The sequence below is a fragment of the Choloepus didactylus genome, chromosome 14, assembly GCF_015220235.1.
Source record: "Choloepus didactylus isolate mChoDid1 chromosome 14, mChoDid1.pri, whole genome shotgun sequence".
Taxonomy (NCBI): Eukaryota; Metazoa; Chordata; class Mammalia; order Pilosa; family Megalonychidae; genus Choloepus; species Choloepus didactylus.
In genome coordinates this window covers 97,487,357-97,509,278 of record NC_051320.1, presented here as the reverse complement: position 1 = coordinate 97,509,278, position 21,922 = coordinate 97,487,357, and the positions used below count along the sequence as shown (strand labels likewise).

At 62.5% G+C, this 21,922-nt stretch overlaps 2 protein-coding genes across 5 annotated transcripts; both read left to right on the top strand.

Moving 5' to 3' along the window:
- Window positions 1-1,780: 1,780 nt before the first annotated feature.
- LY6D (lymphocyte antigen 6 family member D) lies at window positions 1,781-10,260 on the top strand. 2 transcript variants are annotated; one of them, XM_037803667.1, is made up of 3 exons: window positions 1,781-1,838; window positions 2,740-2,838; window positions 9,773-10,260. In XM_037803667.1, the coding sequence occupies exons 1-3, from the start codon at window positions 1,787-1,789 to the stop codon at window positions 9,952-9,954; spliced, it is 333 nt and encodes a 110-aa protein (XP_037659595.1). In that variant the 5' UTR covers window positions 1,781-1,786; the 3' UTR covers window positions 9,955-10,260. The 2 variants fall into 2 exon arrangements, with proteins under 2 accessions (XP_037659595.1, XP_037659594.1); XM_037803666.1 differs by lacking the exon at window positions 9,773-10,260 and adding an exon at window positions 3,061-3,592.
- Window positions 10,261-12,660: 2,400 nt separating this feature from the next.
- LOC119509658 (ly-6/neurotoxin-like protein 1) lies at window positions 12,661-18,285 on the top strand. 3 transcript variants are annotated; one of them, XM_037803657.1, is made up of 5 exons: window positions 12,661-12,707; window positions 12,849-12,938; window positions 13,900-14,073; window positions 14,258-14,359; window positions 14,534-18,285. In XM_037803657.1, the coding sequence occupies exons 1-5, from the start codon at window positions 12,668-12,670 to the stop codon at window positions 14,728-14,730; spliced, it is 603 nt and encodes a 200-aa protein (XP_037659585.1). In that variant the 5' UTR covers window positions 12,661-12,667; the 3' UTR covers window positions 14,731-18,285. The 3 variants fall into 3 exon arrangements, with proteins under 3 accessions (XP_037659585.1, XP_037659588.1, XP_037659587.1); XM_037803660.1 differs by lacking the exon at window positions 12,661-12,707 and having other exon boundaries at window positions 13,904-14,073; XM_037803659.1 differs by lacking the exons at window positions 12,661-12,707; window positions 12,849-12,938 and adding an exon at window positions 13,002-13,193.
- The last annotated feature ends 3,637 nt before the right edge of the window (window positions 18,286-21,922 follow it).

Here is a 21,922-nt window from a genome sequence, read left to right as displayed (position 1 = left end):
CAGGAAACCGCCTGGAGACGGGAAGCCCACATTCTCCTGGGCAGCCCTGCCAGGGACCTGGAACCAGGCTGCCACCAGCGCTCCCCAGGGCCTGGCCCAGCCTCCAGGGCACATGGCCCCAGGCTGGGGCAGGAAAGGACCATGAGGCCCCCAGGGGCAGGGCAGAGGTGGAGGGTGGGGGACACCAGGGCTGCAGGTGAGGGTGACCCGAGGTCAGGTGTCCCCAGTGCCCGCTCCAGCCCCGCAGACTGCAGGCTGCCCACCCGTAAGTGCCCAGAGCCCACTGCCTGATGGCCTCACACCCACCCCCCACTCCCAGCCCTGCTCAGATCCCCCTGGACCCCCCACCTCCGCCAGCTAACAGGAATTCCAATCCCCTCAAACCCGTTTTTCCGGCAGCTTCCAGGCCCCTGGCTTCATGAGTCACCCGCCCCCGCCCTCCAGTCACAGGAGCTCCCCAAGGCTCCTGAGTCACCTCCTGTTCCCATTCCGTGTCCCGGGGGGCCCAGGAGAACGGGGGCCGGGGCCAGGGCCCGTCTGCCCCTCGGGGGGAGTGAGAGTGACCTCTTGTCTCTGGGGGAGAGGGTGGGGATCCCTGCACCCCCTGCTCCCCTGCAGGGTCCCGGAAGGCTCCTCCGCCTGAGGCTGGTCCCGCCAGGCCCCGCTGCGGTCTCAGGGAGAGCAGCTCGGGGAGGTCTCGGGTCTCCTGTGACCCAACGCACCCTCGGCTTTACACCCGTCAGATGGGGAGACGCCAGTGTCACCGGGGGAAGAGGGCTGAGCCCCTCGACAGCCCCCAGTGCTCCCCAAGAGCCTTAGCCCGAGGCCCCCTGGCCCGTGGGGCAGGCACAGAGCTGATGTCGGTCTGTGTCCCAGGCTCCTCCCAGCCTGGGGATGGGGTTGGGGGCGCAGGTGGGCTGGAGCCACGTGGGAAAGCGCAGAGGGGCTGCTGGGGCGAAGGTGGGGAGGGCAGCCCTGGGCACCGCAGAGACGTGCAGACCCTTAGGTCTCTGAGAAGCCATGAGGGTCACAGGGACCTGGGGGGCGCCAGTAGTGGGGAGGGGCCACAGCCGCTGCCCACCGGCCAGTCCCCCTGCCCCGCCCCGCTGGGCCTCTGTCACCGTCCCACAAGCCTTTACGGGCACCTGCTGTGTACCAGGCGTGCCCTTGCCCCTGCACCCCCCCGCCCGTCCCTGCCCCCCATACTCCCAGCAGCCAGCAGCCCCCACCCCCCGGCCCTCCTCCTCTCCCCGCCGTAGCTCCCCTATGGGTCTTTCCCCAGGGCCCTTTTGGGTCCACCGGCGACCCTGAGCCGCACCAGGGAAGCAGGGCCAGGACCTCCTCCTCCTCCCGCCCCTGGCACAGGGCTGGGCGCCTCCGAGCACCCAGCGCAGCCTGCGGCTCTCTTGAAGAAATATCCAAGGGTGGGGGGTGCCGAGGACAAGGACACAGGTGGTGACAGGGGAGGGAGAGGGGGACAGAGGCAGTGACGTCAGGATGGACAGACGGAGAAGAGACCCACGGACAGAGAGATGGGGACGGGCCGAGGGAGGCACCTGGGGGGCCTCTGTCCACAGCCCAGGCCCTGCTGGGCTCCTGGGGGGCAGGAACCAAGGGCAGAGCACCCCCTGTCGCTGGCGGGGGGCGGGGCCAGGCAGGGCGGGGCGGGTCCCCGGGGAACGAAGCCTGGCTCCCCGCCCCCTGCCCCCTACCCCGCCCAGCGTCCCGTCCCAGCTATAAGGCCTCAGGGAGGGCGGCCCCCACTTCTCCCAGAGAACGACCCAAGATGAAGACAATCCTCCTGCTTTTTGCTGCCCTGGCCATGGCCGCCAGGCCAGGTGAGGGGCTGGGCGGAGGGGCCGGGATCTGGGGTGGCCGTCTGTCCTGTGAGCTGGACCCTCAGCCTCAGCCGGGCTGGACCCTGGACTCACACTGGGACCCTGGAGTGACTGACCTCAAGGCTCAGACAGTCCTGAAATTGTGGGGTGCTGGACTTGTGCAGCCATGGAGTCTTAGAATTAAAAGAGAATAGATGAAGCTTAGGTTTTAACTTAGTGGAATCACAGATGTAGAATATCTCAGGATCAGAGACGCTTGGAACCGACTCAAAGACTCAGACACTCTGGGTCAGAGTGGGGCAGGGGCTTGTCCTGAGATCCCTCCTCTCCCAGAACGGCTGCCTGGAGTCATGCGGCTCCACGGGCCAGCCCCCCCTGTCCCCAGTCCCTCCCAGGACAGCCCTGGAGGTGGCCGAGCTCTTCCACAGGCTCCAAGCAGCCGAGCTGCCAGCCCCAGGGGCCGTGCTCAGTCCCAGGGTCCTCAGCCCGTTCAGCTGCCAGTGCTGGGGACAACCGCTCAGAGGCGGATGGTGGCATGTGCCCCGAGCCTGTGTCATCACAGCCCCAGAGCTCTGGACACGCCTCAGAGGATGGGATCTCTGGGGCACCCCCACAGTGGCCGCCTCCTCAGTGTCCCTCTAAGCAAGGCCCAGGACAGGACACCTCCTCTGGGCGGGGTCCGAGGGATCCCGGGCAGAGAGGGACTGTCATCTGCCCGTCCCTGAAGTTGTTTACGGGAAGTGACCCTGGCAGGGTCCAGGAGCCCACAGAGGGTACTGGCTTTAGGCAGGGGTGGCAGAGGGCTGTGTCCAGAAGGTCTTTCCAGGAGTGACCCCAGGCCTCCCCGTGTCCCTGGAGGCGTCCCCGGGACCCCCTGGCACCTGACACCCTCTCCCTGCAGCCCGCGCTCTCCAGTGCCACGTGTGCAGCAGCAGCACCAACTGCCGCCAGCCACAGCCCTGCTCACTCGCCTCGCGCTTCTGCAAGACCGTGATCAAGGGTGAGCGCTGGGCCGGGGCAGGGCTGGGGGCACCCCAGGGCTCTCCCCGGGGTCACCCCAGGGCTCTCCCCAGGGACCCCAGGGGTTAGGGGCCCCGTACCCGGGAGGAAGGGCGGGGCGACAACGGCGGTGCTGGCTGGGAGCTCAGATGCAGGGATGCTGGGGGCGCGAGTCGGCTGGAGGGGGCACCCGGCTCGGCTGACCGTGCCCGCCCCCGCCCAGTGGAGACCCTGTCGGGGAACCTGGTGCAGAAGGAGTGTGCAGAGTGGTGCACGCCCGGCAACACCGCCCAGGGCCAGGTCAGCAGCGGCAAGGCCACCGTCTCCTGCTGCCAGGAAGACCTGTGCAACTCCAGGCTGTCCAGCGCCGCGTCCACCCGCGGCCCGCTGGCCGGCACCACCCTCGGCCTGGCGCTGGCTCTCGGCCTCCTCACCCTCATCTTGGACCCCAGCCCATGACCGCCCCCCCATACCTTGCCCGGGCTTTCCCGGGGATTTCCACACTCCCCTCCCTTTGCCCTGGGGGTTTCCACAGTCGCTGTCCCCGTCCCTGAGGGGAAGTCAGACCCCCTGGGCTTGAGGCCAGGTCCTCTGGGCCCTCAGGGGGTACCACGGGGTGCGGTCCTGGAGCAGCCCCCTCGCCCAGGTGAGAGGACACAGCCTCCCGGGCAGTGTGGAGGGCAGGGGACACAGGTGGTTCGAGCCCTTTCCTTCCATATTCGTGCCATTTGGTTTCCATTTATTTTTCTACTTGTAACTGCTGAAAGGCATAAATGATTTTGAACCACTGTGGCTGTGCTGTTCTGGAAGTGGAGGGGCTCACATCGGGCTCACGGTCCCCCGGGGCTGTCACCTGAGAATAGTCGGGGTAGCAAGTCCCCAAATTCCACGATCTCTCCCCACCCCCGAGGGAACCAAGGACCCCTGGGCACCCCCTTTGCAGCATCCGGGGTGAGCCTCAACAGGAGCTTCTGGCCCCCTGGAGGGCAGGTCCCTGAACCAGAGCCCCGGCCCCAGCTGGGGGCCCAAAAGGAGCTGCCAGGGCAGGTCTCCATGGACTCTTCCCAGGGCCCCGAGCGAGGTCTGCTTGGGGCACCCAGGTGAAGCCTGGGCCGCAGCGTTCCGACACTGGCACAACCCACTGCCAGGGTTTGACCCCCTCCAGGTGAGCCCAGCAGCCCCTTGGGCTGATCCCACTGGGGAGGGGGAGGGATGAGGTGGGTGAGGTTGCCCAGAGGTGCCCAGGAGGAGCACAGCCTCTGGGGCCCTGCTCTGGGCTCGGTGCCTGCTTTCTGGGGTTCCTACCTGGGCTCTCTCCCACTGTGGCGGGGCCACCGTTGGTGGGGGCCTGGGTTCTAAACCACGCGGCCATCCTGCCTTGTCCAGGACTCAGGGTCAGTGTGGAACCCCGGAGGGCTGCCCGCCCCTGGCCCCCTCCAGCCCCCGGCCCCCGGCCCCCTTCAGAGGCACAGCCGCCCAGGGCTCCGCCTCGGGGAGAGCCTGCCCCGCCTGCCCTGCGAACCCCGCCCCTCGCTCCCCGCGCCCAAGCCCCCGGCCCTGGCAGGGGCACCTGGAGCCGGGCGCTCGACCCCGGAGCCTCGGTTTCCTGCGCCCTGTCAGGGTCCCGGCGGCAGCGACGGGCTCAGCCTCCTGCAGGGCACCTGCCCCCCGACTCGCCCTCCGGGTGCTCTCAGGGGCTCCGGATCCCTCCACCCCCATCCCCGGGGCTCCGACCTCCCCCACCCGCGCCGGCGACAAATACTCTGAGAGACGGGCGCGCGGCAGGCAGCTCCCGGGTGCAGGTCCCGGAACAGCGCACCCCGCGGCGACCCCGGGAGGAGCCTGCGGAGAGAGAAGCCCTGTCCCCTCCTGGCAGCGGGGTTCAAGCCCGGCCGGCAGTCGTGCACAATGCCCTGCGCCCCCTTTGTGCCCCCACGCCTGACAGGCGGCCCCGGCAGCAGAACTGGAAGGCTGGGAACCACGGCGGGGAGGGGCTGGCCCCCTACCCTCGCCCCCCGCCGACCCCAGGGGGATGTGAAGCCGAGCTCAGCGAGGCAGGGGTGGGGCCCGCAGACTCAGAGGGGGAGGAGAGGCGAAGGCCCCCGCGGGGTCCTGGGGGCCTGGGAAGCGGGAGGGGCCTGCGCGCTGGCCGTGGTGGGAGCAGGACCTGCCACCCCGCTGCCTCCGGACCGGACAGCTGCAGGGCCCGGGCTGCGGGACAACCCCCGGAGCAGCCCACCCGGCCACCACCCTGCAGCTCCCAGCCTCTCGGCTGCCTCCCTGGGACCCCCGGGAGCTCCACCCACCTCTCAGCCATCCAGACTCATGGGACCCCATCCCAACCCCCACCAGGACCCACCTCGGGCAACAGCCCACGGGAAGACCTGACCCTGAGACCATGGACCCAGAGGCTGGGTCAGAGGGGATCCCCTGCCTGCCCCTTCATGCCCAGCGCCCCTCAAGGAGGCAGCCCCCTGTGCCCAAGCCTAGGGACTGTGAGAGCTGGGAGCTGCCAACACCCAGGTCCCACCAGCACCCTAGGGGTGCTGACCCTGTCACGGCCTCCAGGCTTGACTCTTCTGGCCCCTAGGGGACACCGAGAGGCAGTTTTTCTCTAGCTGTTAATAGAAACGTGAAAAGCGGTGAAGCCCCATTTCCAGACAAAGGCCGGCTTTTGAGGGTGATCCTGCCGAGAAGGGACACGCAGACCCTCCTGCAGCCTGCTCAAAGCATGGTCACCCTCGCATCCCGCCAGGCCTTCTCCTTCCCCATAGGGAGGAGGGGCGACCGCGGTTGGTGGGGGGGCTCCCACAGGGGGCATGGCCGGGAGTCTCCGCTCCCTTCGCGCCCACCCTGGGGAGGCAGCCTTCACAGCCCCCTCTGTGAGAAACAAGCACTATTCCTGAAAAGGAATAAATGCTCACCCGATTGTGGAGAAGAAAAGAATTTATTCACGATCTTGCAAGAACGGGCCCAACCAAAATGTGGGGGTTGGCACCCAGAACAATAGACCCAGCAGTATTTATTCCCTACACCTAACTGCAAGTCCCTCCCCTGTTTCTCCATTGGCTGGATACTCCAGAGGTTACATTCTATTCGACAAGCCTAACTAGCCCAGCAAATTTGAAACATGCAGTCTGCCCAAATTGGAAACATTTGAAATACCTTTCCTGTGCAAATTTGCAACATTAGGAACCCTTGGAACAAAACTCCAGCCCTGACTATAATGGGTGTGCCCAGGCCTCTTTAGAGCCAGTCTGGGCTAGTTTGGTAACAAGTTATGAGGCTATTTTGGGAACTTCTACCCCGAGTCTCCACCTTGCAAGGATAGCAGATAGTGGGCGGATAAGCAGGAGGACTGACTGTGATAGTGGGCGGATAAGCAGGGGGACTGACTGTGGATTACAGCTTGTCTTTTTAACCTTTTGCCAATTCTTAACTGCCCCACCCTGCAAGACACACCTATCCTGTGTGAAAGCTAAACTTAACCTCATTCTCACACCTCCTCTGCCGGGAGCGGGTGGGTTTAGCCTGTAATGGGGTCCTCTCTCTGGTCCTGCCCCCGCCCCCAGGTTGGATCAGCTCAGCATGAGGGGCACCCAGGAGAGTCTTACTGCTTGGCCATGGACAAGGGGCGGGGAAGGGCATGCCACATTCCTTCCTCCTTGCGAGGTCACCGGTGCCCCAATCACTCTGCTCTTGGGGTGTCCACGGCCAGGGGACCTTGGCTCTCACCACCTGTCACCTCTCCCCGCCCCACAGCCTCCTGCCCGCTGCAGCAGGAGGGGCCAGAGGGGGTCCCCACCCCGCTCTGTCCCCTCCCAGAAACTGCACTCATCTGTTCGACAAACATGCCCTAGGGCCCAAGGGCCCCGCACTGAGCCGGCCTTGCTGGGTGGCACAGCGTGGGGAGGGGTCAGAGACACCCCCCAGGGCAGCCCGTGCCCACCTGCCCCCCGCGCTGGGACCGAGGAGCCTGGCATTGCTGGGACCCAGGTGGAGAGCCGGGCCGGAGGGTGGCAGAGGTGAGGGCCCCCTGAGGAGCGCTGCATGGGTGCAGGGCCTCGGTGGCATGGCGCCATCACCACGGGGCAGAGCAGCTCCCCGAGGCCCTGGGGACTGGGTGCCACAGACTGTGGGACCCCCAACCCCACCTGGGTCTGTGTCCCCAGCACCTAAGTTGGATGCCTCTTATGGGTGCCAAGCGCTGCACAGCCCGATGTCCCCAGGTCTTCACCCACAGCCAGGAGGCCACGTCCCCGCTCCCCCTTCCCGGCTACAATTTTCTCCGCAGCTTTTGTCACTGTCTCACAGGCTGTTTCTTGGTTTTATTGAGGAGCGCCTGAAATACAAGAGACTGTTACAGTGTAATGAGTTTTAACAGTAAACACCCGCAAAACTATCTCCATGATCAAGATAATAAACAAACCCATCACCTCAAAAGCCTCCTGCAGCCCTTTGGGGTCCCTCCCCCTCTCCTCGCCTGCACCCCCTGCACCCAGACAGCTGTGATCTGCTTTGTCGCAGGATTACATTTTCTAGAACTTCATATAAATGAAATCTCATGGTATGTACCCTTTTTTTGGTCTGGTTTCTTTTGCTCAGCATAATTATTTTGGGGCTCTTCCATGTTGCAGAGTGTTGCAATTCTTTGTTGTTTTTAATTGCTGGATAGTGTTCTGTTACATGGAAAGAGGTGGTTTGTTTATCCCTGCACCTGTTGATGGATATTTGGGTTGTATCCAGTTTTGCTCTGTCATCAGAATGCTGCTACAAACATGTTTCTACAGTTCTTGGTGTGGACGTGTGTTTTCATTTCACTTGGATAAATTCCCTAGTAGTGGAATGACTGGGTCTTGTGGTAGATGTAAGTTTAGGTTCTTAAGAAGTGCCAAACTGTTTTCCAAAGCAGTTGTTCCATTTTTCTTTCCCACCAGCATGTCTGAGAGTTCCATTGGCTCCACGTGCTTACTGACCTCCATGTTGTTGGTCATTAAATGCAGACGTTCTAATATGCGTGTAGGGGTATTTTGTAGCAGTTTTAATTGGCATTTCCCTAATTAACTAATTGGTGGTGTTGAGCTTCTTTGTGTGTGCTTATCTGCCATACATTTATCTTCCTCAGTGAAGTACTATTCAACACTTCTGCCCCTTTTTGTGGTAATTGGTTGATTGTCTCCTTATTTGTAAGAGTACTTCATATATTTTAGATAAAAGTCCTTGGTCAGATATATCTTTTGCAAATATTTTTTACCAATTGGCTTTCCTTTTCATTTTCTTAACACTGCTGCTTTTTAGGCTGGTGGGATTTGTGAGAATTAGATTAAGATTAGCTTTCACACAGGGTGGGGGCAGCTTGGGGGTTGGCAGAGCGTCAAGAAGCCAAGCTATAATCGGTGGCCAGTCCTCCTGTTTACCCGCCCACTGTCCTTGCAAGGTGGAGAAGGGGTAGAGGTTCCTAAAATAGCTTCATAACTTGTTACCAAACTAGCTCAGACTGGCTCTGCAGCTCAAGAACAAAGGAAAGAGGCCTGGGCATAACAATTACAGTCAGGTGTGGAGACTCCTTTCAGATGTTCCTTGTTTCAAATGTTTCAAGTTTGCGCAGGAGACTTTTTTCAAATGTTTCAAATTTGCATGGGCTAGTTAGGCCTGTCCAATAGAACGTAACCTCTGGAGTATCCAGCCACTGGAGAAACAGGGGAGGGACTTGCGGTTAGGTGTGGGGAATAAATACTGCTGGGTCTATTGTTCTGTGCGTCAACCCCCCACATTTTGGTTGTGCGCCTATTCTTGCAAGATGGTGGATAAATTCTTTTTTTCTCCACAATCAGGTGAGTACTTATTCCTTTTCAGGAAAAGTGCTTCTTTCTCACCATTTCTGTTTGCAGCCCTGGACCCAGTTCAGGAGCCTGAACTTTGACCCTGAGCCGTGTCATGGGCTCACTGAGTGATTTGGTTTGCCAAAGCTGACAAAATGCAGTATACCAGAAATGGGTTGGCTTTCACAATGGGGATTTACTAACTTACAGGCTTACAGTTCCTAGGCTATGAAAAATATCCAAAGTAAGGCATCAGCAGGACGATACCTTCTCTGAAGGCTACTGGCGAGTTTGGGCTCCTCTGGCACATGGGAAGACACTTGGCAGCATCTGCTGGTCCTTCTCTCCTGGTTCCGTCACTTCAGCTTCTGGCTTTAGAAGCTTCCTCTCAGCTTCTCTGAGGCTTTTTGTGAGCATCTCTTAATTTCATCTCTTAGCTTCTGTACATGTTTTATCTTCTTATAAAGGTCTCCATTAAGGGGTTTAAGACCCACCTTGAATTATGAGAAACAAGCACTATCCCTAAAAAGGAATAAATGCCCACCTGATTGTGGAGAAGAAAAGAATTTATTCACAATCTTGCAAGAACTGGTGCCCAACCAAATGTGGGGGCTTAGCACCCAGAACAATAGACCCAGCACTATTTATTCCCTAAGGCTAAGTGCAAGTCCCTCCCCTGTTTCTCCATTGGCTGATACTTTAGAGGTTACATTTTATTTGACAAGCCTAACTAGCCCCTGCAAATTTGAAACAGGCAGCCGGCTCAAATTGGAAACATTTGAAAAGAGTCTCCTGTGCAAACTTGGAACATTTGAAACAAGTCTCCACTCCTCTTTCCTTTATTCTTTAACTGCAGAGACAGTCTGAGCTAGTTTGGTAACAACTTATGAAGCTATTTTAGGAACCTCTACCCCTGAGTCTCCACCTTGCAAGGACAGTGGGTGGATAAACAAGAGGACTGGCCACCGATTATAGCTTGGCTTCTTGACCCTCTGCCATTCCCCTGAGCTGTCCCCACCCTGTGTGAAAGCTCAATTTAATCTAATTCTCACAGAGTGGGCTGGGCCACATCTCAACTGAAATAACCTAATCAAAATTTCCCACCCACAATAGGTCTTCACCCACAGGATTGGATTAAAAGAACATGGCCTTTTCTGGGGTACAAACAACTTCAGACCACCACACTGGCTCACTCTGAGGGCACCACCCACCTTGCTGGGGCACCATACCCCTCATCTGCACCCCCAAGGCTCAGGGATCAAGGACTCCAAGGTTCCTTCCGGCTCCCACGATGAGTGTGCTCAGGCACCCGGGCTCAGGTTGGCTGCTTTCCAGGGCCGGTCAGGATGAGAACTAGGCATCCAGGAGGACATCTCAGCCCTGTGGCTGGACAGAACGGCAAGGATGACCGGAGGCCAAGAATCTCACCAGATGTCTCTCTGTTACCATGGCAAAGGCACCCTCGCATCTCAAGTATCCATCAGGAATTCTGGCCCAAGACATGGCTCTCCAGCAGGACTGTGTTCTCACCACGTTTATGCATCCTTTGTCCTTTACAGCATATTTTAAAGATCAAACTTTTAAATGTTAATGAAATCCAGTCTGTCCACTTTTTGTATAGTTTGTGGTTTATAAGAAGGTTTTGCCATACCCACAGTTGCTATTCTCCTATGTCTCCTAGTTGTTCTATAAGTTCAGGTTTACATTTAGGGCTATGACCCCTTTTGAGTTATTTTTTATGCACGGTGTGAGGCAGAGGTTGAGGCTCTGTTATGGCCAGCTCTGTTTGTTGGAAAGGCTATCCTCTCTTGCCTTGGCACCTCGGTGGAAAATCAGCTGACCATACGTGTGGAGTCTATTTCTAGACTCTCTGTTCTGTTTCCTGGATCTGCCTTGGTGCCATTGGCACACTGTTTTGATTATAAGTCCTGAAGTCAGGCAGCGTGAGTGCTCCAACTTTGTTCCTCTCTTTCAGAATTCCTTGCGCTATTCTAGACCACAGCATGTCCATATAAATTTTAGAATTAGCTTGTTAACTTCTACCAAAAAAAAAAAAAAAAAAAAACCCACAAAAACTTGCAATATTGATTGGGATTGCCTCAAATCCATAGATCAGCTGGGGAGAATTTACAGCTTAACATTGGGGCTTCTAATCGATGAACAGAGTATCTCTCTCTCTCTATTGAAGTTTTTAAAAATTTCTTTCAGCAATGCCCTGCAGCTTTCAGTGTATAGGTATGTTACATCTTTGTCAAAGGATTCCTAAATATTGCATGTACTTAGGATGCTATTCATAATGGTATTTTTTAGGCCCACTAATTCTACCATCTGTGTTGTTTCTGGGACTGTTTTTAGTGATTAATTTGCCCCCCCCCCCCCATTATGGGCCACATTTTCCCGTTTTGCAGGCCTGGTGATGTTTAACTGGATGCCAGACATTTAATGGGTTGAATTTTACATTGTAGAATTTTGGGGGGGTGGGGGTGGAGTATTGTTTTAAATGATTTTGAGTTCTGTTTTGGGGCACAGTTAAGTTACCTGTTAACAGTTGGATCCTTTCAAAGCTCGCTTGTAAGCTTCGTTAGCTGGGACTGAGGTGGTCTTTGGCCCAGGGCCGACTCAGCCCCACCCGGAGGCAATTTTCTTGTTCTCTGCCCGGTTCACAGAGGCGAGCTCCTCCCAGCCTGGCACGAGCTCCACATCTGGGGGCGGTTTCCTCAAACACACATGCTGCTCAGTAAGTGGACATGAGGGCCCCTCGCCGCTCCCCCGAGCTCTCTCTGGGCAGCTCTCCTCTCTTCGGGCTTGTGCCCCATAAATTCTACTGTGACCCTGAAAGCTCAGCTGCTTTCTGCACTCAGGGAGGTGACCGGCTCTGTGTGGAGCCCACCGCCACCCCGCGATGCCACCTCGGGCTCCCCTCGTTTGCCCTCCTTCACCCGGGGACGGCTGCCTGAGCTGCCCATCGTGCGATGCCTGGAAACTGTGGCTGCGTGTGCGCACCTGGGGCTTTCGGTTGTGCCAGGCAGGACGATGAACACAGTTCCCGTTCACTGATTGTTGTCTGCGGCCGCAGCCCAAGACAGACACACCATGTTTTGGGCCAAAGTGTTTCTTTTATAACCTCTCTCCATTAAGCACAGGCTCTGCTGGGATGGGAATATTTGGGAATGTCTGTCAGTTTGATTCCCTGCTGTCACCCCGACTTCTGGCACTTGGAGGGGCATGGGCTCGGTAGCTAGTTGGCACAAAGAGTGACCCACGGTCCCAGTCTGCCCAGGGCTGAGGGGTTCCCAGGACGACAGCTGCCTTGCCCTGGAGGCCTGGGAGGCAGACCACCTACCCACCGTACTGTCCGGGCCACCAAAAATGTTTAATTTCTTAAAAAAAAAAAAAAAAGGAAATGAAACAGGTCAAAGAAAATGTCCTTCTTACATCAGAAAAAAATGAAATTGTTAGGGCCCATAAAAATCTACTAAATTTTTCCTAAAACAGAGCAAAACAACAATTGGGGTAGTTACATTTTATCCAAAATACATTTTCAAATATTGCCATTCTGGGGGGATGGTGGGGGCGGCCTTGAAAGCAAAAGCTCTAAGTTCCCATCGGCCGGGACGGGGTGGCCGCCCCGTTAGCGAATGAAGGGCGCATCCTCAAGCCGCGGACGCCGCAGCCTTGCTGTCCTCCTAGCGCGCCCAGGGCGCGAGCTCTCCTTACCCCTATTCTGCACAAGCGGGGCTGAAGCGCAGAGACGTTAAGTGACTGGCCGAGGTCACCCAGCAGGGGAGCGGCCGGCCCGGAGCCCGGTCCCGCAGCGCGGCGGGCCGTCCTGGCAGGAGGAGCGGGGCGGCGGCGCGGGTTGGGCCGGGAGCGCTGGGCAGGACCCAGGCTGGGTCCTCGGCGTCGACAGCCCTGTCGCTGGGGCGAGGGACCCTAGGGGGGGCGAAGGAGGCGAGCGCGGCGGGGGGCTGGGCGGGGTTTGCGGCGGGACCCGGGAGCCGGCCGGGGATGCGTCCCGCGGGTCGCGTGGGTGTCGCCGCGCGGCCGGGTACGTGGCTGACTGTCGGCCGCGTCCGTGCACCGGGGCGCCTGGGTGGGTGTCCGGGCCCCGCGCGGGGGCTGCCGGCGGGCGGGGGCGGCCCGGGGCGGGGCCTCGGTGAGCTCACGCGCCGCGGTGTGTCCTCGGCAGAGTCCGGAGCCGGCGAGGCGGCGCGGGGCCTGCGGGACGCACGGACGGACGCACAGCCAGACGCAGGCAGGGACCGGCGAGCCGCCGCGGGTGAGTCCGGGGCTCGGGCGGGGGCTCAGCGTGCTGCAGGTCACGGGCCGGATCACCTTCGCGCCCCCGCCGGCACCGCCTCCCCCGGGAGCCCTCCCCCACCCCCCAGGCCGGGGACGCAGGCTTTGGGGCGGGCTTGCGCGGAGGGAGCGTCCGGCGTCCGGGCCGCAGGGCCAGCCTGACTCAGGCCTTCGGCATCCTGGGGCTGGCGCCCGGGAACTGGGTCACGGGAGACCCACTCGTCCTCGGGGAGCGGTGAGTCTAATTTAGTTCCCGGGCTGGGGACCGGGATCGGAGAATCTAGGGCGGGGGGCGTTGTCTGTATCCCCTCCCAGCCCTTCTCAGAGAGAGGGCCTCTCCATCCCAAAGGCCGGCTCCAGACTGCTGGCTTGCCCAGGAGCCCTCACACATTCAGGCGCATTTCCTCCTGCCACGCAGCTCCCACTGCGGGGGGCTCAGACCTGGGGGCCCCAGAGGCTCAGGGAGCAGCCAGCAGAGACCTGGAGCCCCTCATACCCAGCCACTCAGCACCCAGGGCCCTACGGTGGCGTGTGTGTGTGTGTGTGTGTGTGTGTGTGTGTGTGTGTGCGCGCGCGCGCGCGTGTGCACTGGGTAAAAAGTGCAGGCTTTGGCCTGGCATACAAGGCCCCTCCTGCCCTCCCACCTCACTTTTGACCTCGCCCACTGCCTCCCCTTCTGCAGCACTGTCTCCGTCACCCACTCCTTCGATCTTCACAGGCTGAGCTCTGTGCCCCTGCAGGCGCTGGCCTCGCTGGGTGGAATGTCTTTACCCCTGCTCCCCTCTGCGCCCACCTCCAATGTCCCCTCCTCCAGGAAGCCTGCCCTGGTGCCCAGGCTGACTTGGCTGGCCCTGCTCTGCTCACCCCCCCCCCCCCTTTGCCCAGGTTCCCTGTGCATCCCTCTGGCCCAATGCTGACCACCTGGTCTTGGTTCCCTCCAGACAGAGCTGCAACACCCGGGAGACCCGGAGCTCCTAGAGGGCAGGGGCATTGGCCAAGCCCTGCATGCCCCAGCCCCAGCCGAGTTGAACTGGGAGCTGCTGCTGCCCTCTCACCTCCAGCCATGGCACCCCTGCTTGCCCTGTTCCTGGTGGCCCTGGTGGGCCTACCTCTGGGTAAGCTGGACGGACAGAGGGATGGACACACCCATGTTTGGGGTTGGGTGGGCCACAAGTCGGGGAGGGAAGGCCGGAATTCCCGCTGACTGCTTCACCTTCCAGCTGTTCTGCCTTTGGGAAGCTGGTGGGGCTGGGGGCCTGCAGGCGGGAGGAGGGCCCCTCACTGTTCTGTGGCCCCCAGCCCCGGCTCTCGACTGCCACGTCTGCGCCTACAATGGAGAAAACTGCTTCAACCCCATGCGCTGCCCGGCCATGGTCACCTACTGCATGACCACGCGCACCTGTGAGTGGGTGGGAGTCCCCCACCCTGCCCGTGCCCTGGACGTCTGATGGGGAGGCTCTCCCTGCCACGGGGAGTGTGAGGGAGCCCCGGGGTGTTGGGCCCTGCCCGAAAGGCCCTGCGAGCTGGGCCGGCTGGGGACCCCGCGCCGGGTGACGGCCTCCTTGCCCCCTGCAGACTACACGCCCACCAGGGTGAAGGTGAGCAAGTCCTGCGTGCCCAGCTGCTTCGAGACGGTGTACGACGGCTACTCCAAGCATGCGTCTACCACGTCCTGCTGCCAGTACGACCTCTGTAACAGCGCTGGCCACGCCACCCCCCGGGCCCTGGCCTTTGCCCCTGTGCTCCTGGCCACCCTCTGGGGTCTGCTCTGAAGCCGTGGCCCCTGCCAGACCCGCCCCTGGACAGCGCCTGAGAGGCAGCCCACCCTCTCGCCCTGCACCCCGACCCCCCTCTGCCCTCCCTGGGACCTTGAGCTCCCCAGCCCCACCTTGGGGCCTCACGCCGAGGCCAGCCGTAACCTTCCCTTTTCCAAATCGCTCACGGGGACAGGACCGTGCAAAGGTTTCTGGCCTTGCTGGGAGAGTGTGCCCCCCTTCTGTTTCTGGGAACGGGTGCTGTAATGGCAAGAGACTGATGTGACAGGGACTGGGTCATGGTCCCCCTCCCTGGCAGTCCCATGGAGGAGGGCCGAGGGCCAGGAGCTGCCCAGGGCCAGCGGGGACCCAGGGGCATGTAAGGAAGGCCTTTGTCACCGTCAGATGTCCGAAGGAGTGCCATTCCCCCCAAAGGAGGGGTCCCCTCCCCTCTCCCCCAGGCGACTCCTTCCAGCTCCTGGTCCCTTCCACCCCCTCCCTGGGGCGCTGGCCGGGGGCGCGGGGCCCGCAGCAGGCCAGGCTATATTTGGTCCGGCCTGAGAGCCGCCCCACCGGCGAGTCCCGGCGAGGAGGGGACCGGGGTGGGGCGCAACTTCAGAACCGGCCACTTTACGGAGGGCAGACCCTGGGCCGGAGGGGATTGGCCGCGATTCAGATCGCCCGGAGAAGGGGGACAGGGGCGCGCCCGCGCGCGCTAGGGATCCGCGTGCGCTCCAGCCGCCGCCCGCGCACGCCCGGGGATGCTCGGCCCGCACGGGGCGGGCACTGGCTGCGCCTGCGCGCTGGGGAGGGGCGGGGCCGGCTGCGCCGGAGGGGGCGTGGGAGGGGCGGGGCGGGGCCCCGGGAGAGGGTCCCTGAACCCCTCTTCGGACCCTCCCTCCGAGTGGCGGCGGGGCGCGCCCCCTCCCCGGCCTCCGCGGGCCCCGCCTGCGGCACCCTCGGGAACTCCCGGCGCCAGGAGCGCGCGGGCTGAGGCGCTCCCCTCACTGCCCGTCACCCGGCTGGGTGTCAGGGTCCCAGGTGAGCCGTTTACACACAGGGCTCCTGTCGCGCTTCTGATTTAATGGGCGCCATAGTCGGCATTATTTAGAGCGCCCACCGCTCCCCAGTGAGCCCCACCCCCTGTCACGTTCGGGAAGCAAGGGTGGGCGCCCCCAGCCCCATGCTGGCGGCGCAGGGAGCAAGTTCCCTCTTTGGAGAGGACCAGAGAGGGGGTCACAGGGCACCTGGCTCCCTCCTCCTCACCTGCCCACCCTCTGCCAAGAGTGGGAGCCGCCTCGGTGGTGGCATCGTCCCTGGAGCCCTCAGCTCCCAGCCTGTAACTTGCCCCTCGTCAGGTGTCCTGTGCTGGAAATTCCACCTGCAGAGCTGCGCTCCAAGCTGGGCCTGGTCCCCGGGACTCCAGGGCTGGTGGGAGCTGGGGGGATTGAGACATCTGGGAGAGGGAGCACAGGGCAAGGAGCCAGCAGGCCTCAGTTCTGCCCTCCCCATGGGGGCTTTTTTCCTGCCAGTGTCCTCCTCTGTGAGGGGCGAGACGCTGAGGAAGGCTGGGTGGTGGTGGGGGGTGTCCTTTGGTGAGGGCCCTCCCAGCATCTCGTGGAGGAGAAGGACGGCTTGAATCTCTTGCAAAGCGGACTTGGGTGGGAAGAGGCCTAGGCGTGGGGGCCTGGAAGGGGACATTTGGCTTCCCTGGGTGTATGGAGGGGCATGGCTACCCCCTCCCCCGGCCCCGGGTCAGGAGGTGGGAAGGGGCTGCAAGTGAGGGTGGGCCAGACGTGTGCCCTGAGGCCAGGCTGGGGGTGCCCAGCTCAGGAGCAGGGTCAGGCCCCGCCTCTTGTCCATCGCCCCCCAGGGGTGCAACCCTGGGCGGGGCAGGGACTCTCTCCCAGGCTGGGGGCCCCGGATCTCAGGGCTGCCCCTGGAGCGGTGAGAGGAGGCCTGGGTGCCACCCCTGAGCCGCCCCTTTTGTCCTCGGGCCCCTACTGAGCAGCCGGCCTCAGGGCAGTGAGCCAGTGAGGACATCTCGCTGCAGGGCCAGCAGGAGCTTGGGGTGCGAGCCAGGAGGAAGGGCTGGTGTGGGGTCTCTGCCTTAGGCAGCTCCTGACGCCGCAGGGAGGGCCTGGGAGGCGGTCAGAAGGCCCTGCTTGTGCCCTGAGTCCCGTCCACCGCGGCCAGAGCTGGGAGAGTTGACAGGATCCTGTCTTCTATCCCATGGCAGTGGGGTAAGGGGGTCAAGGCCTGCTTGGGGCCCTGGGGCTGCCAAGGGCAGGATCCAGAGGGAGCTCAGGAAGGGCGTCCGTGTTTGGGGGAGCTTCTCACACCTGCCTTCTGGTCGTCTCAGGCCCCAGCTCACCTGTCCTTCTCTCACCATCCTGACCCAGACCATTCTCAGCCCAACCCCACTGCCCCCCACCACAGGGACGTGTGCCCCCCCACACACAGACAGGGTCTGACCTTTGTACCGAGCCCGGAGCACACAGAAGGCGCTCAATGAATGCGGTGCCCTGCCCAAATGGCCGGGCTGGCTGGCAGGAAGTGTGTGCACGCGGCTGACATAAGTGCAGAAACGGGTTTCAACCATCAGAGCCAGCAGAGCTCAAGCAGGTAAAGTGTGGCTCGTATGGCCCTCAGTGACCGCCACCTTGTACCCTCTGCCACCTGCGGGCGTGACTCAAACCCCACAGCACCCTGCAGGGTGGGAGCCGCTAGCACGTCCCTTTCTAGGTGAGGAAACCAAGGCACGCAGGGGCCACCCCACCCCTGCCCTGTCCTGCGCACTCTCCTCTCCCACGGGACAGGGGAGGGGGACGCCGGCAAGGGGGGTTTACAAAGAGAAGGGAACCTCGGCTTGTTGGGGAATTGCATGAGCTTCGGGTCAGGCAAGCACGGAAAGGGGAAACGAAGCCAGGAGCAGTAGGGTTGGGGTCTGGCCCTGGGTCGGGTGCGGGAATGGTGCGGAGCGCATCGCCTGGGGCCTTACCCTGGCTGTGGGCCAGCAGGAGGCCTCGGGGCTCCCCACGTGGGGGTCTCTCCAGCAGAACAAAGAGCCCCTGGACCCGGAGAGATGCCCAGGGCTGCCGGGGCACCTGTGGCCGCACCTGGCCTGCTCCACTGGGTGCTGGAAAGCCACTGGGAAGGGTCAGCCCTCATCTGGGGTGGGGAGGGCAGGCGGCGGAGCAGCCCTGGCTGGGAGGCTGGACGCGGCCTCCACCCCTCTCCGTCGTGGGCGACAGGTTGAGTGAACGTGCATCTCGTCATAGTCTAAGAATTGAATTCATGGGGGGAAAGAAGCAGGTGCCCCTTTCTTCTTCACACCCCCCCCCAACCTTGCCCTACGTTTGCCCCAGTCCTGCATAACTCTGAGCCTCAGCTGTCGCATCCGTGGAATGGGCACGATGGTTCCTGGAACCCCGTGAGGATCCTACCCCACTCCCCGCAGCACAGCACTACCCAGGCCCCTGCCCCCGCCGCGCCTCCACCGTGACCCCCGCACCCGAGAGAGGTGGGTCGGCACTTCCCGCGGAATGAACGAATAAACAGACGAACCCTAAATGCCTGCCCTTCTCTCCACCCCTGCTCTGGTTGGGCCGGGGTCCGGGCTCCCAGGTGCCTCTGGCTACTCTGGGCCTGAACCCGGTGGCCGGCCCGGGCCTGGGGAGAGGGCTGACCTGAGGCTCGACCCGTGGAGGACCCCCGAGGTTTGTGGGGAACGGCCTACTGCTGCACCCCCAGCTCCGCAGGAGAAGGGCCGGTCCACCACCCTGCCCACCAGAGCCCGTGGAGGGCAGGCAAGCCCCTGGGGAAGGCTGCTGGGTGCAGTTCGGGGAGAACCCGCTCTCCCCTGGCTCTCGGAGTCCTGAGCCCAGCTCCTGCCCCCTCCCTGGGAGGGGACCCTGAATCGGCCGACCCTTTCCCAGGAAGCCATCCCTCCTGCCCCCAGCCCCAAGGAGCCCACCAGGCAGCCGTACGGACACACAGGGTCCCCTGGATTGGCAGGCCTGACTCCCCACGGACAGACACCTGCGTGGCCTCCGCAGCCCCCTGCAACCCCCCACCAGCTGTCTGCAGGACGGCGCAGCTGGCCGGTCACTCCTGCTCTCGGGCTGGCCCTCCCGGGCTCCTGCCCCATCCTCGGAGCCCCCTTTTACACCACGGCCTTTCAGCCACCCCTCCCGCACTGTGAGGACAGCCCCAGCCCTGGCCCCGGGTGGGGATCGGGAGGAGAGCCACGTCCTCGTGTGGCCGGCGCTCGCTCACCCCGGAGGAGAGCCACAGCCACGGCCACCGTCAGGGTCAGGACGGCTCTGCTCACCCAGGGCCCCGCTTCCTGCTCCTGCCCAGCCCTAAGCGCCATTTGCGCTTGCAGTAGGGGTGGGTTTGGAGCCTGGGCCGCCCTCCACACGAGGGGCAGCACCCCCATCTGCCGAGCGTCCCCTCTGTGCCGGCTTCATGGGAAAGGGGCTACCATGGAGTAAACCGAGTAAACTCGGGCCGGGCTGGGTGGGAGCCTGGGGGGCCCGGCGGGCGGGGTGGGAGCGGCAGCAGGTACAAGGCGTCGTGGGGAGCCTCGTCCTTGCCCGGCCCGCTCAGGGTGTTGTCCGACATGAGTCACCCAACACTGCACCGTCACGGGTGGCTTCCTGGCTGCACCAATTTGGAAGTGAAGTCTCCCCTCCCTCACGGTGCCAGTGCTGGAAACACGGAGACACTGACGAGGGGCAAGCTGTGCACCCCCGCCCGGGACAGCTCGGCCGAGAGAGTTGGGGAAGGGGGCAAGGGTGCAGAACACCCGGGCAGGGCCAGCCCGGCTCAGGGAACTCCCCGTTAGGTAGCCCGAGAGGCCGGGAGAGAGAGCAGGTGGAGGCTGAGGGTAAAGAGGGACAGGCCCAGAGATGGGGAGGGAGGGGCAGAGCCAGACAGGGGGTGGGGAGGGGTCCAGGCGCCTCCCGGGTTAAATGGGTCGTCTGGACAGGGGCAGATCTGCCCAGGCATCTGTGGAATGGATTTAATGTTTCGAAAGGCAGGAGAGCGTCGTCAGCCCCCTCGCGTTCTCTGTGGTTCCCCGTCTCCCGTCCTTGCTTTTCGGCCCCCGTGAGGCGGGGGAGGTGCCGTCGTCCCGGCCGCCAGGCTGGAGGCTCTTTGGGACCAAGGGGTCTCTTGGGAGCCCTCCCCACCAGCTCCCCCTTGGGTGCACCTTCCCGCAGGGGTGGGCACCAGGCCGAGGCTTGGGACAGGGCAGCCTTCTCCCCCACTCCCCGTCTGGGGGTCTTGAGGGTCCTGGGGGAGGTGGATGGCAGGGTTGGGGCTGGGTCCCTGAGACTGGGAGTGGGGCCCTGGGTGGGATGGAGGGGGTCCTGCTACTAACAGGAGTGCCCACGCATGCCTCCCTGTCTGTGTGTCCGTCCGTCTGTCCCTCCAGCCCACGCTGAGGGGCCACCAGCACAAGGGCTTTGGAGGGTGCGTCTACCCCTGCGTCACCATGGCCACCCCTGCGTGGGGCCATGCCCTCCTTAAAGAGGGACAGGCCCAGAGATGGGGAGGGAGGGACAGAGCCAGACGGGGGTGGGGTGGGGCCCAGCCTTGGGGAGGGGCAGACCTTCGTGCCAGCCAGGAGCCGGGTGGGGGTCCGGCCGCTCACCTCTGCCACATGGCCACAGGCCAGATCTGCCCGGCGCACGGTCCTCGGCTCGGTGATGGGGGCTGTGGGCAGGTCAGAGTCTCAGGGAGCCTCCCTGGGCTCTCTTCTGACACCCCCAGGGAGCCCCAACAGCTTTGGGGCCCCACCTCTTGTCACCGAGACCTGCGGTGGTGGCTGCCCTGCCAGCCTGACCCCTGGGCCCCAGCCGGCACCTCACGCCGCCCGCCAGGCCTGCCAGACCTGCCACAGCCTGCGCCCCAGCTCCCCAGCCCAGCCCAAACCCCACTGCCCCCCACCGTGGGCAGCCCACAGTCACACTGCCCCTGCCTGCCAAGGTCCTGTGGGAAGTCGCTCAAGCCCAGGACCCCCCTTTGTGCCGCCTCTTCAAATCCAGGCACCTCCCGGGTTAAATGGGTCGTCTGGGCACGGGCTGGAGGGAGCAGGTGCCCTGCCTCACCCCCACCACCCCCTTCCATTTAGTGCCATCCTGTCTGTCTGTCCCCCCATTGTCTGCTCTCCAGCATTTGGGGGATGCAGAGAGGTGATGGAGTGGAGCAGATCAGGGAAAAGAGCTGGGGGAAGTGGGACTGGAGGCCACAGCAGGGACCCCTCCGGCCTCTCCCCTCCTTCCTTCCCTCCCTCTGGGGCTTTGGCTCCTGCAGGGCGTCCCCCGCCCCCTCCTCAGCCCCCACCTGTGTCTAACAGCTCACCTGCATGCTGCTCCAGGGAAGACTTAACTGCTCCTCCAAAGCCCTGTCTGCCCTGGGGACCCCACCTGCAGACCCTCCCCAGGGGCGTCACTGGTGATGCTGGGAGCTGTGCGGGAGTGGGTGGGTGGAGAAGGGCCCCCTGAGCCGCTCCCTGTGAACCCACACTCACTCCGCAAACGCGGCCAGCGGCTCCCAGCCCAGCCTCAGCCTGGTTTTGGGGCACAGGCGGCCAGCCCGGGGCCTTGTCCCCCCTGGGCTAACGCCTCTCCTTGGCCCTTCCAGTCGTCACCTTGCAGAGTTCTCATGAGTGATGGAGGGTGGGGAAGGCAGAACGGTTCCGAGGCAGCCGCTGGGGGGTGGGGGTGGGGGTGGGGGCTGCCCCTACATGGGACCCCCATGGTGGGGGAGGCCTCTTCAGGCTGCCCTGGCACAGGAGAGGAGAGGGTGGGACGGAAAGGAGATCTGAACGGCCCCGGTGCACACGGGAGTCGGGGACATCAGCAGGAGAAGGGAGTCACCCGGGGTGGCAGGCTGGCTGAGCGCCATCTCGGAGACACACTAAGGTTGGGTCCCTCCCTCCCTCATTATAGCAAAAGGCATTTTAACTGAACCAAAGATTTACATGTGAAAAGAAAGGCAGAGATTTTTAAAACACTGGACGATTCAGAATAGAAAAGCGAGACACACCCACAACGACTAAATGGTGACCCAGCGGCTCCCCGCGAGGCGATGTCCTGGCGGAGAAGCGGAACGTGTACACGATAGAGCAGCCCTGTTCCCGATAGCGAAGAGGGGCAACAACCCGGATCTCCACCGGCTGGCAGACGGACAAACTGCCCTG

Bases quoted from the DNA above. Each gene is read 5' to 3' on its own strand.
- LY6D (XM_037803666.1), top strand. From the start codon at position 1,787: ATGAAGACAATCCTCCTGCTTTTTGCTGCCCTGGCCATGGCCGCCAGG. The intron at 1,839-2,739 runs GTGAGGGGCTGG...CTCTCCCTGCAG, and splicing joins GGCCATGGCCGCCAGGCCAG to CCCGCGCTCTCCAGTGCCAC. The intron at 2,839-3,060 runs GTGAGCGCTGGG...GCCCCCGCCCAG, and splicing joins CTGCAAGACCGTGATCAAGG to TGGAGACCCTGTCGGGGAAC.
- LOC119509658 (XM_037803657.1), top strand. From the start codon at position 12,668: ATGCGTCCCGCGGGTCGCGTGGGTGTCGCCGCGCGGCCGG. The intron at 12,708-12,848 runs GTACGTGGCTGA...TGTCCTCGGCAG, and splicing joins GGGTGTCGCCGCGCGGCCGG to AGTCCGGAGCCGGCGAGGCG. The intron at 14,360-14,533 runs GTGAGTGGGTGG...TGCCCCCTGCAG, and splicing joins CTGCATGACCACGCGCACCT to ACTACACGCCCACCAGGGTG.